General features: G+C 37.3%; 1 protein-coding gene across 1 annotated transcript in view; it reads left to right on the forward strand.

The window, feature by feature from the left end:
• Positions 1-12,384, forward strand: part of PRKAR2B (protein kinase cAMP-dependent type II regulatory subunit beta) — a 100,734-nt gene extending 88,350 nt beyond the window's left edge. Inside the window, 6 exon segments of the mRNA NM_174649.2 lie at positions 630-783; positions 5,532-5,633; positions 7,218-7,292; positions 9,638-9,703; positions 9,832-9,970; positions 12,120-12,384. Of these exon segments, the coding sequence (NP_777074.1) occupies positions 630-783; positions 5,532-5,633; positions 7,218-7,292; positions 9,638-9,703; positions 9,832-9,970; positions 12,120-12,253 (670 nt within the window). The 3' untranslated portion in view covers positions 12,254-12,384.
• Positions 12,385-13,590: the final 1,206 nt, after the last annotated feature.

The following is a 13,590-nucleotide window of genomic DNA, read 5'->3' on the forward strand; positions in this document are numbered from 1 at the left end:
CAGATGGTTTTCTTTGCCTGTTCTCTTTGGTTGCAGTCAGTTATATTTTCATCCCTTATTTTTTATCTTAAGTGTGTGTTGTTTACTCTCATTGCCCCCAGCAGGCCCATGTACAGACTTCACCCTAGTCCCATTGATGGTCTCTTCTTCCTGCTTGTCCGGAACAGGCCGTGTCTTTGTCATGTATTGATGCCCTTTTATTACTGTTTGTCATCAGAGAGGAAAGGAAAGGAGAGCCCGTCCCCAGCTGTCACCCTTGGGGATGTGCCCTCAGTCTCAGGGATGGCTCCTGTCACTTCCTGCACCTTCGGAAGGCTTCCAGTGCATCTATCCAGCTCCCGCTGCTCCCAGGTGTAAAGACCTCTGCAAGGATGGAGAAGCTGGGAGCAGTGGCTTTTTTGGAGAAAACTGAATGGCTGGACCAGGGCAGAAGGGAACTTCCCACTGTTCATCCTTCTAGACATTTAAAATTTTAATCAAGTGAATGTGTTATGATGTCTGAGCAAGAAGACCAAGCAATAAGTAATTCTTAAAAAATGAATGAGATTTTATTGCCAAAGGCTCATGTTTTGTTGTGATGAGACTTGACTTGAATTACTTTTACATCTTCTTTTTCATGCATCCACCAGAGGAACATTTGATATTTATGTGAAATGCGATGGTGTTGGACGGTGTGTTGGCAACTATGACAATCGTGGGAGTTTTGGCGAACTGGCCTTAATGTACAACACACCCAGAGCAGCTACAATCACTGCTACCTCTCCTGGTGCTCTGTGGGGTTTGGTGAGTGAAGTATTTATTTGACCTGAATGTCATTTGTGAAAAATCATTATGCTAGCAGCCAGGTAGCTGCAGTATTTTAGTTTTAATAGGTAGATGGTTTGGGGATCACCATCGGTCATCAGAGAATTTATTAAGCAACTAATAGGTGCTCCTAAATGCTCCTCTTTTATGCATTCTTAAAAACCAGCCAGTCACACAAATAAACAGAGGCTTCAATGCTGTTTTTTTCTGGTAGGTTTCTGTGGTAGGTATAATATCTCTGGTTCCAAGTGCGGTCCCCTGCCTTGTAGCATCTCTATCAACTGGGAACTTGCTGGAAATGCCCACTGAGGCTCCACTCACTGATTCAGGCCTGCTGACTCAGAAACTGGCTATGGGACTCCACAATCTGTATTGGAGCAAGTCCATCACATGAGTCTCATGCCTGCTTGAGATAACCACTGAAAACGGAGACTCTTTGTGTAGTATAAATTGATTGGTAACAACCCTGCATTGACAAGCAACTGTGTAGAGAAAAAACACTCAATGTCTGTGTTTCTCACGTGGATGCATGTCAGAATTACTTAGAGGTGTTAAAAAAGAAATTCTCTTACCTAGGCTCCATTACACACAAACTTATTCAACTCTCAGGGTTGGAACTCTCAGACCTGGGCTTTTAAAGTAAATTTCTTGAGGGAGGCTCAGAAGGGAGGGAATATATGTATAGTTATAGGTGATTCACATTGTTGTACAACAGAAACTAAGACAACATTGTAAAGCAATTATACTCCAATTTTTAAACAATCCATGCAAAAAGAAAAATTTCCTAATGATGCCTTTTCTAAAAGGCTTAAAGTTTGGTTTAAAGACTTGAGTGAGGGACATTCTTTTCCTCAAAGATCTTAGGAGACAAAGTAGCAGATCCGAGTAAAGCTGGTTCTGGACTCTGGTTAAGCTGGTGCTTAGGGATCACCTGGAAATTTAGTTAAAAAGCAGAATCTGACTCATAGGGTCTGGCATGAGGCCTGTGATTCTGCATTTCTCACACGCTTCCAGGAGGCACCAGGGGCTGCTGGTGCCCAGAACACACTTTAAGTAGCCTTGATTTAAGGGAATGTGGATACTACTTGTGTTTTCTTTTGAAATTGTTGATAACATCCCACCCTATGGTTCTGACATGAGTTTATTTGGTTATTTCTCTCAAATCCTTTTGTGGAAGGAGGCAAGGTTGAAGTAACAGGAAGGTTGTTAAAACCTCCTTTTCAAGATCTGTAGTCTCACGGAAGTTACGCATGGTTCAGTCACCACTGAGCCTTTGACTCCGAGGTGAATTCAGCCAATAAAAATATCTCTTGATCAGAGAAACAAGACTTGTGCATTTCTTCTTCTGAGACCCAGGCAGCTACTGTTTACTTCTTAAAAATGTCATGAGTCACTTTTTAAGTGGTGCAAGCAAAATTGGAATTGTTTCAGGTGGAAGGGAGCTTGTCCTCTGAAGTGTCTTAAGGATAATCAGAGATTTGAATACCCAAAGCCGGCAAAATAAACACTCAAAACCAGTAGACTTGGCCCTTAGGAAGTGTTTACGCACTGTCACAAGGGTGGGTTGTGATCTGTTTCCTTAGAGGAGGTACCATTTAAAATTTAATCATCCTGGTGGGCTTGCCAGGCAGGGTCAGATTGTCACATGATCAGGAAGGCTCCTCATGCACATCCTTGGAACAAGGTCACATATTTAGCGGGTTGGCCCTTCGAGTACTGATAGTTCTCAGCCCTGGAAGGAACCTTAAACTAGGGACAGAGGTCCAGCCATTTCCAGGTATATGTGATATTTATGTTCTCAGGAAGGGTGAAGGATTCTTCAGTTTTTTTTTTTTTTTTTTTTACTAATCTGTACCTGTTTGAAGATCTCTTGGAGGAGGGCATGGCACCCCACTCCAGTATTCTTGCCTGGAGAATCCCCATGGACAGATGAGCCTGGTAGGCTACAGTCCATGGGGTTGCAAAGAGTCGGACACGACTAAGCAACTAAGCACACACCCGTTTTAAGCTCTGTAGAGGTGAGCAGTTTGTGATGATCACCTTAGGGTATGTGTATAAGTGAAGTTGGTGTTTTTTTAAAATTATAGTCATTAACATAATTAATACTTCAAATCTGCTTTCTTAGCAGCTGGCCTAACTAGCCCCTTTTCAGACAAAGTCAAATAGAAAAGGAATTTTGCTTTTGAGACCAACAGGTTGGAGCTCTGCCATGTAAGTGCAGGTGCGAAGATAAGCAAATCTCAAGAGAAAAGTCCTTTGTAGAATAGTCCAACTTTGTAAATAAGTCTAGGTCACGGTTAGCCTTGGGGGATTAACTGATCTACACGACCATGCTGATGATTCAGAGAGGTGACGATTGAAATGACTGGGGTGAAAACATTTGAAATGGGACTTTCTGGATTTTATTGATATGTCACAGTGAGTGTGAAGAGGTGGGCCACCAGTAGAAGATTTTTCTTGAGACACATAGCTTGTTGCCGTGGTTAATTTCTAAATTGCTAACCCATTTCTTGTCTTCTCTGTTTTGTAATAAACCTTGTTCATAAAATGGTGTTGCAGCTGCTTCCCAGACCTGTTTATGTATCAGAGTCACTTGGGGAGCTTTCATGAAATGCAGATTATTATAGAGCGCTGTTTGCAGAGATTTTGAGTCATTAAAATCTGGGATCTTAGAAACCTTTTTGAAAAAAACACAAGCCTGCAGAGCCAGGCTTGGAAATTATTTCAATAATTTTATTTGTTATCTTGAAAAATTTTTTTCTTTTTTAAAAAATGATTGAGTGCAAGTCCAAATCACAGCCCTTATAAAATTGTAGTAAACTAAATTAGAAGACAGGATGTTTAATTTCCTAGATACTTACATCCACACTGGCATTTTTCTCTATCCTATCAGTTCATTTGGTGGCTCAGAGGTTAAAGCGTCTGCCTGGAGTGTGGGAGACCCGGGTTCAATCCCTGGGTCGGGAAGATCCCCTGGAGAAGGAAATGGCAACCCACTCCAGTACTCTTGCCTGGAGAATCCCATAGACAGAGGAGCCTGGTAGGCTACAGTCCATGGGGTCGAAAAGAATCGGACACGACTGAGCGACTTCACTTTCACTTTCAATATGTTGTCATAGTAATTATTAATTAAAGAACATATCCCTGTTAATTTTATTTTGTATTAAAAGTATAGTTGTTGATCAGTGTATGCCAAACTAACATAATTCTGAGAGCTCTTAACTAAGAACTAATATAATGTTTTGTAGGAATTTTTAAAATGTAAAATTTGTAGGAAGACCATTTTTTGAGCCATTACCTATAAAGTTTTCCCTCGTTCCTCAATTCAGTGTTGGATCCTTGAGATTAAGTAGTATAAACATAGGAACATTTGAGGAAAATGAACATGATAAACACTGGAATCAAAGTCTACTCAAGAAAGTTGTAGTTTCTCTGTGCACAGTTTTAAAAAAGAAAACTGACATGTGGATGTGACAAAAAATCCTAGAGTCAATAATTTTTCAAGCTCTCTTTACATTGTAATTGCATGATTTAAAAACATTTCTAATACTACTGGTTTCCATGTATTTTTTTTTAACTGCAGCCCACAGGAAACACGAGGAAATGTCACAACCAGTGCGTGTGTGTGTGTGAAACAGATACATAACAACACTTTACTAAAAGGGATGCACACCCAGATTTTCTGTTTTGTTTTTTAAATAAAAGGCTGGTCATGGGTGAAGGGGTTCAAAAGGTACAAACTTCCGTTAAAAATACAGCCTAGGGACGTAACGTACAGTATGGTGTCTGCAGTTAATAATACTGTATTGTATAGTTGAAAGTTGCTATAAGAGTACATCTTTAAAGTTCTCCTCACAAGAAAAAGAATTCTGTAACTATTTATGGTGACAGATATTAAGTACTTATTGTAGTGATCATTTCACAACGGATACAAATACTGAATCATTATGTCCTACGCCTGAAACTAGTATGATGCTGTATGCCAGTTATATCTCAAAAAAAAAAGAAAAAAAGCTCACCACGTCCCACTGAACTTTAACACTCCAGGGCTGTTATCTATAACAAAAGAACTCAGTGCTAGTTTGAACTCATAAAAACTGAGTAGAATGTTGGTCGCCAGGGGCTGGGGGGCGTAATTATAAAATGAATATGTTCTGAAGACCCAGTGTACCTGATGATTATAGGTAACAATACTGTCAATATATTTGAAAGCTGCCAAGAGAATAAATCTTAAATGTCACCACACACCAAAAAAATGACAATTATTTGTGGTAGTAAGTAACTCTACTGTGGTAATAATTTTACAATATATATCAAATCAACATGTTGTATACCTTAAACAATATTACAAGTCAATTGTATCTCAAAAAGCTGGGGAGAAAAAGAAAACAGAAGCTGGTATTTTTTTAATGGTGCAACAGCACCACCTCGTGGGTTTAGCCCACTAGTTACATGTTGGTCAGATCTCTGTTCTGAATTAAAAGTAAACTGTTGCTTTCCTTCAAAAGCATGAAAATAACATTTTATATGGTTCTATATTAATGCTTAAGGAAATAAAAATATGAAATGAGTTGTATTAGAAGTATAATAATATTAATCTTTTATTTTGAAAATCTTCAATTATTGTTTGTTTCTTACAGGGAATAAAATGAAACTATCTCTTCAAACTTTCTTTCCTCATAAAGTCTACCTTTTAATTGTCTTCATATTTGATATTCTGCCTTTAGGACAGGGTAACCTTCAGGAGGATAATTGTAAAAAATAATGCCAAAAAGAGAAAAATGTATGAAAGCTTTATTGAGTCACTGCCATTCCTTAAATCTTTGGAAGTAAGTATATGTTTGTGCTTTTATTTTATTTTGCTTTAAAAGCTTCTGTTTTGTTAGGAATGCTTAGCTCTGCAGAAGGTTTCTTTGAATAATAATCTATCTATATTTTCACTTGAAAAGATTACATTGTTTTAATAGCTTAGTATTTCTTTTACTGCCTGTAACTGTATCTATTTTGTTGTTTACACATAATAGACTCTTGGGAGCAGCTACAGCAGATTTGTATGAGATCTCTTTCTAAAAGCAGACTTAAACTAATCACATAAATGTAGGCAGTAGCCTTTACAGGAAGAGGTTATCTAAATACAGAATGTCCTCACTGCCCTCTCCTTCCTTATTCCTTTCCTCTTAAAATTGGCATCCCAAGGTCTCTCTTTCTTTTTGCAGGCTGCACTTATTCCCATGCTGTACTTGTCAAATCCCCTGGCTTTAAATGTCTATTATGTTGATGCCTCTTAAAACTGACATCACTGTGCAAGGCCCCACCCAAGCCAGGCTTATTTAACATTGCATATTTAACATTTCCTCTAGGATATCTAAAAGATATCTCAAACCGACAAGTCCCAAACATCCTTCCTTCTCTTCCCCACCTGAGTGACAGTAATACCATCCTTCCAGCCTCTCGGCCAGAATCCTTGGGGTTGACAGACCTACCTGCTGACATGTCTCTATGTTGGCTTGTCAGTATTCACCTGGTAGAAATTCAGGCCTCGTTTCAGAATGCATATTGGGCAGCTCATCTTCTCCAGCAGCAGATCTGTTTAAGTAAAAATAGGTCAGAGTTGGAAATTCAAATGCCTTCAGAGTTAGGCAAGTAACAAAGAAGAAAACCAAGCCAGGATGGGACTTTGGTAAACTGGAGAGCATGTGCTCCATCTTAAGAAACAGCTGCTGGTGCACCAGAGTTTATTTATGCCACATGAAAATATGGGCTGAGTGTTGCTGACAGTTCTGATTTTTCAAGAGAAGCTGGAAATTCAAGTTTTTATGAAAAATTTGTTTAAAATGCTGGCACGTAATTCATATAATGGGGCTTCTCTGATAGCTCAGCGAGTAAAGAATCTGCCTACAAATGCAGGAGACACAGGAGACATGGGTTCAATCCCTGGGTTGGGAAGATCCCCCTGGAGTAGGAAATGGCAACCTACTCCAGTATTCTTGCCTGGTAAAATCCATGGACAGAAGAGCCTTGTGTCCATGGAGTCACAAAGAGTTGGACACCACTGAGCGATTGTGCTTTTTATATTAATTAGGTTTATTAATATGAACACACACATTGCTCAGTTTATTTGGCCTGTAGGCTACCATTTTTAAACCCATGAAATAGTTAAGATTACCTGATTAGTTTGTTTCATATAGTTTCATCCGTCTCCACAGGGATTGGTTCTAGGACCTTGGTGGATACCAAAGTCTGCAGATGCTCAAGTCCCTTACAGCAGACCCTCCATGGCCCTGGGTTCCACATTTGTGGATATGGAGGGGCAACTGTATATTTACTGGAAAAAATCTGTAGATAAGTAGACTGTGCACAGTTCAAACCCATATCATTGAGGGGTCAACTGTATTATCCTTTTTCCTTTATAGGTTTCTGAACGCCTGAAAGTGGTAGACGTGATAGGCACCAAAGTATACAACGATGGAGAACAAATCATTGCTCAGGTATAATACTTTTTATGGAGCTCAGTTTGAGGTTATTTTCCAAAAGATTCTTATATATTCTAAGTCTTAATAAAATTTTCATTGTCCATAATTAGTATGTAGTGGTGGATTAATATAATTATTTCCTGCCAAATGTATTTAAAATGGCTTAATTTATAGCCATCAAGCTATCTGAATGTTTTTATTTTTTTTAATTAAATCTTAAGGAAATATATATTAAATCATCCAATAGATTTAGGCATAATTTTATATTTGTACCAGACGTGAAGGTCACATGTATATAGAGAATTAAGATGTCATTTATAACAGGGGAAAAAAACTGGTAATCGTTCCATAACATTTATTAATAAGGACCCAGAAGGTGCATTGGAAGGTGTAAAGTTCTGCACAGTCAGTTCACTGGTGAAACCGTGAAATTAACCAAGAAGGGGACATGTTGCACCATGTACTTCACTGGCTGCCAGGCACTGAGGGGGCCGGCATGCTCTTGAACCCATAATGCTTTTCTCAAATCCCATTTAGAACCTGAAGCAATACACATATTGGTTAGAACAGACCTACCCAGAAGTAGGATTTATAGAAACGGTTAGAGTTTACAGATAAAAGCATATCGATGATACTGCTAATTTCCTAGTTACAAACAGGTTTTTTAGGAACTTCCCTGGTAGTTCAGTGGTTAAGACTTCACCTTCCAAAGCTAGGGGTGCGGGTTCAATCCCTGGTTGGGGAGCTAAGATCCCACATGCCTCATGGCCAAAAACCCAAGACATAAAAAAAAAAAAAAAAAACCCCAAAAAACCACAGAAGCAGTTTATAACAAATTGAATTTGTTTATTTAATAAAGACTTTAAAAAAAAAAAAGGTTTTTAACAAATTGGGTAATTTTCCTATTAATATTATACTATATTGTAATATTTATCTAAAATATTGTCTCTTTTCATACATGTGAAACAAGATTCAAGGTCTGGGAGGCCGAGAAAAGAATCAGTTTAGAAGGCAAATAAACAAGTACATCGGTCAGTCTTCCCCCTCTGCCACCCCCAGTCTGTCAAATTAGAGAACAAGGCTGAGATTCCATGATACAAATTGAAAAGCTGCAAAGCATAGAGCACTTTTGAAATGACTTTTCCCAATTATTTTGGGAATTATAGATTCACAGCATGCTGCAAAAAAAAAAAACAAAACAAAACACGAAGTCCCATGTGCTCTTGACCCAATCTCTCCCAGTGCATTTTGTATCACTAGTACAACATCAAAACTAGCAAACTGACATTGACCCAACTGACCAACAGAACTTAACTCATTAGTTTTACATGCAATTTGAGCATGTTTTAAAAATGAAATTGCATGGCAGTTGATAGACCTTTTATGATTTAAGACACTTGAATATTTCACATGAAGGTCTTAGAGAAAGCCTGATAAAAGGTAAGGGAAAAGACATATGTATACTGAGACTTTATTAAAGGTATCTTTAGATAGTTGTCTTTTAAGCGTTTATAAACATACATGTCTGCACTATAGTATAATGGAGACTCTGCATTCCTTATTATATATTACAATCTGATACTGTATTTCTTGAATTGTAGTAAAGAGTTTTGAAATACCTGAGTTTCTCCAGAATCACTTTGAGAGGCTTAGGGAAGTCAATGTCATCTTTTGTATTACATTACTTAATTCATAAGGCATCATTGGAAATCAAGGAAATTTGTTCAAAAAAGAAAACAAGAAAACGCAGCTATGTAGTTAGAAATGGCAACACTTTCTTTGAGAAGTCTTTCTGGGCCTTGAGGTGGGCTGTCAGTAACCCAGCATCTAAAATTTGGTCCCCAGCCTGCAGGACAGGCATCAGGGCCCACACACACCGCTTTGTCTGCCTGCTTTCTCCACTTGCGGAGTTGCTGGATTATCTTGGGTTGCCATGCTCTGGCTTCATAGGTTAGGAACGACCCAGGGTGGCATATTTCAGCATAGGAGCAGCTGACAGAGGCGACACTGCTGGGAAACAGTGCTCACGTTTCTGACCATGTCTGTGCTTTATCCAGGCTGCAGTTTTAGCGAAATTCTTACCTTGGTGTTAGTTGCTATATTTTCTTGCTAGTTTTAGCAGAGATGCTCTAGTAGACAGTATATCATTTCAGATGATTTTACAAATGAAATTGTTACACGATAATTGTTGATCATAACATCTCAACTTAGGAGGGGCCATAACCTGTTCTGTGGGGTTTCAGCTTTCAGGAGATGATCTGTAAACTGGCATGGGATTGATTTCAGAGTGTGGTGGGCAGCAGGATTGCTGTCAACTAAAATTGGATTTTTCACCCTCTGTTTTTATTCTATTCTGACAGGGAGACTTGGCTGATTCTTTTTTCATTGTAGAATCGGGAGAAGTGAAAATTACTATGAAAAGGAAGGTAAGTCCTAAAAATCCATGAAATATTAACAAGTAACATAATAGACTTTTTTTTTTTTTTTCCTGACTAAGCTTCATTCTGTTTTTCTTAAGCTGAGTGAACGCTAACACTTTCCATCACCTTGTCAGGGTAAGTCAGAGGTGGAGGAGAACGGTGCAGTTGAAATCGCTCGGTGTTCTCGAGGGCAGTACTTCGGCGAACTGGCTCTGGTAACGAACAAGCCCCGAGCCGCTTCCGCACACGCCATCGGGACCGTCAAATGTTTAGGTAGGACTCACGGCCCAGGGCACACTTGCCCCAGTTGAAATCCTTCTGTGTGCATTGTACGTATTCAGCGTCACACTGATTATTTTACTGGGTTCACAAGTTTTATGGTCCCAACAGAATACAAGATTAGGATTCATTGCACTGTCAAGCCAATTTGGTGGAAGCCAACTTCTTAGAAAACTTTTCACACACATATACATTGTTCTTTTTTACAGACATTAAGTAACATTTTAGTATGTTGTTAAGATAAGAATTCTGAGTACCAAGCTTTACATCTAATTTTTCAAATGAACAATATGCACTGTGTTCCATTTCTGCTAAAAACCCCCTCAAACAGCACTTTTATAAGGTATACTAAGTTCTGCAGGGGAAGTTAAAATGTCTAGGAAAAGTTTCTCATCCTAGGATTAGGAAACAAGAGTTCAAGTGTGTCATAGCACAATGAAAATCTTGTTCAGCTGTTTATTACTTCTGTGTACCACACAGAAATGCCATGAACAGAAGGGCCATCTTCAGCTGGAAGGCATCTATATATAGCAGAGATTTTATATGTGAGAAATAACTTATTTTAGTAATGAAAAATATAACTCAGGAGATATTAATACAGATGACATTTTCTTTAAGAAAACTAGTCAATACTCTGTAATGACCTGTATGGGAAAAGAATCTAAAAACAGTGGATACATGTCTGTGTATAAACTGATTCACTTTGCTGTACAGCAGAAAGTAATAAACATTATAAATCAACTATACACCAATAAAAATTAATTTAAAAAGTAATTAGCTACTCTGTACTCTTCGTCCACAGTTCAGTAGAATAAATTTAGCTTCAGTGTTAAGATTTGCAAGTATCCCCAGAATTTTCTTAGAGAAGTTGTTTTTTAAATGATTTTAAATAAGTATAGTATTACTCTAGTGTTACACTTGGATGAAAAAGAAAAATTTAGAAGCTGACAGGTAATTTCTCTGAGTAGATAGAGGTGTTAGACAGTAGGGAGTAAAGATGATGTGAGTGAAATCCCATTACTTTTTTTCTATAATAAAATATATATTCACATTAAATTTGAGAAATACAGAAAGGTAGGAAAAACTAAGAGTTACCCAGTACCACCACCACCCAGCAATTTCCACATCCTATTATAATTCCTTATCATCCTTTTTTATTTGTATGTTTTCAGCTTTAAATCAGTTTTGTAAACTGCTTCTTTCATTCATTATAGCTTAGGCATTTTCTCATGTTTATTACATCAGATATTAACATTGCTTAAATACACACTGAATTATTTACTCACTTCCCACTGTTACATAATTTTTGAGTTTTGGCTCCATTTTGCGCGGTGGAGGAGAGCTTTTCTGTGGGGGTGTGTGCATATACTGCTTTTTCACATGATAGGATTTTTCCTGAGAAATGCTTTTTGGAATTGGGTTTTCTTTTTATGGTTTTTGATATCTATTGCCATATCACTTGTATTTGCACTTATTTGCATGCTGCCAGCAGTGCAAGAATTTCCATTCACTCTATTGTAAACACTGCCTTTTTTAGTTCTGTAAATTTAAGAAGCAAAAACAAAAGAATTTTAATTTGTATTTCAATGATAGTATGATTATATTTTCATATAAATTCAGTTTTTAAAAATGCTCGAGACAAGCAATCTAAGCAACATAGAGCATATACTTACAGAAGTGGACAAAATCATTATTTGGACTGCCATTATGAATTGACTAGACCCTAGTATAAAAGAGTAAAAAATTGTAAAGGGCAACATCTGGTCTTCACAGCATTGCATTGTAAACCCTGAGGAGGGAAAACAAGATAGAAAACACTACCTTGCCACCCTTGAGTTCATACTGCTAAAGTGGTGACATAAAAATGAATTTATTTTGTAAAATTCCAAGGTCTTGCCATAACAATCCCTCATTCTTTTAACCTGGATCAGGAACTTCCAATACAACGTCATATGGCCACGGGCCACTGGCTGCTTCCTTTTTGAAGTGGAATGTTTTTATCTTTATGCCTTTTTCTTGTATCTGATATTTATGCAAAAATGCCATTGCGTCATTGACATACGTGAAATAGGTACCATAAGTGACTTAGAAATTCCAGGTTTGTAAAGAATGTTATTTTTCTTTTATTCTCCACTCTTCTTAGCCATGGATGTGCAAGCATTTGAAAGGCTTTTGGGACCTTGCATGGAAATTATGAAAAGGAACATCGCTACCTATGAAGAGCAATTAGTTGCCCTGTTTGGAACAAACATGGATATTGTTGAACCCACTGCATGAAGCAAAAGTATTGGAGCAAGACCTCTAGTGACAAAATTACACAGTAGTGGTTAGTCCACTGAGAATGTGTTTGTGTAGATGCCAAGCATTTTCTGTGATTTCAGGTTTTTTCCTTTTTTTACATTTACAATGTATCAGTAAACAGAATAGGTATTTAATAGTCAATAGGCTTTAACATCACTTTCTAAAAAGAGTAGATCAAAAAATATCAACATACTGATAAAATGACTTTCTACTCCACAAAATTATGATTTGACTGAAAGATTCAGATGATTGTAATATATTGAAAGTATCTGTGTTTAAGAAGATAATTAAAGGATGTTATCATAGGCAATGTGTATTCATTTTGACTTGCTCAGATTGATATGTTATGACTACACCCATGTAAAAGGGAACTTGGCAGTGAACCATGCTATACAGCATGGCATCACATTCTTTTTACAACTCACTATATATAGTAAGTACAATTTAACCATTTTTGTTTTAAAGTTTTTCTGGCTTGATAAGTTATGTGCTGGCCTTGGCCTATTGGTGAAATGGTATAAAACATCTTATGCAATTTTAAAACCTTTTATATTTTTGCAATAAAGTACCTTTTGACTTCTTGGGTATAATGTCAGTAGCCTACATATTCCAGTGGTTTTAAGGACAGGCAGTTTAGTCATTACAACAACAGGAAAGTGTCTTTGGATGAAAGGTCATTATTTTCCTCATAAAGCATCTATCTATGCTTCCTTCTTTCATTTTTGCAGTTCTCTGTTATCTTTAAAAATTTGTTTGACATTTAATGTCACAAATATTTTTAAATGTTCTTTAAACTTAATTGTTGTCTTCTAAAAGCCTAAGATCTTATTATATATGCTAAAAAAAAAAGTCTCCTATACCAAAAATATTCGGGGTCCTTATCAACATGCCCATAGATATTTCTTTGTTCTTCACTAGACATGTGTAATAACATCCTTGCAGACATCTGCTCCCATGGGTTTCCTCCAAAGTGGGAGAAATAAGTTATTGTAAGTAAAACATATCTAAGGATGCAAGGAATTTCTGCCCATTCCAAGTATACCATTAGGCCTCTCCACTTGCTTTAATGTAGACTCTCAACTGCATTCATTTCATTCTGCAAATGCAGAATGAACTCAGCTGAATAGATTTTTGTTGATAATTGATAATGCTTATTATCCTGCTACATAAAATGAATTAATTATATTCCACCAAAGCAGTATACTCTTACATGGATTCTAGGACTACATGACCCCAATGTCCAGAGACATTAATTCTAAATAGTTGTTCCCTTTTAAATCAGCGATTTCATTTTGGGAAATATGTTTCAAAGA

This window comes from Bos taurus, chromosome 4 (assembly GCF_002263795.3).
Source record: "Bos taurus isolate L1 Dominette 01449 registration number 42190680 breed Hereford chromosome 4, ARS-UCD2.0, whole genome shotgun sequence".
Taxonomy (NCBI): domain Eukaryota; kingdom Metazoa; phylum Chordata; class Mammalia; order Artiodactyla; family Bovidae; genus Bos; species Bos taurus.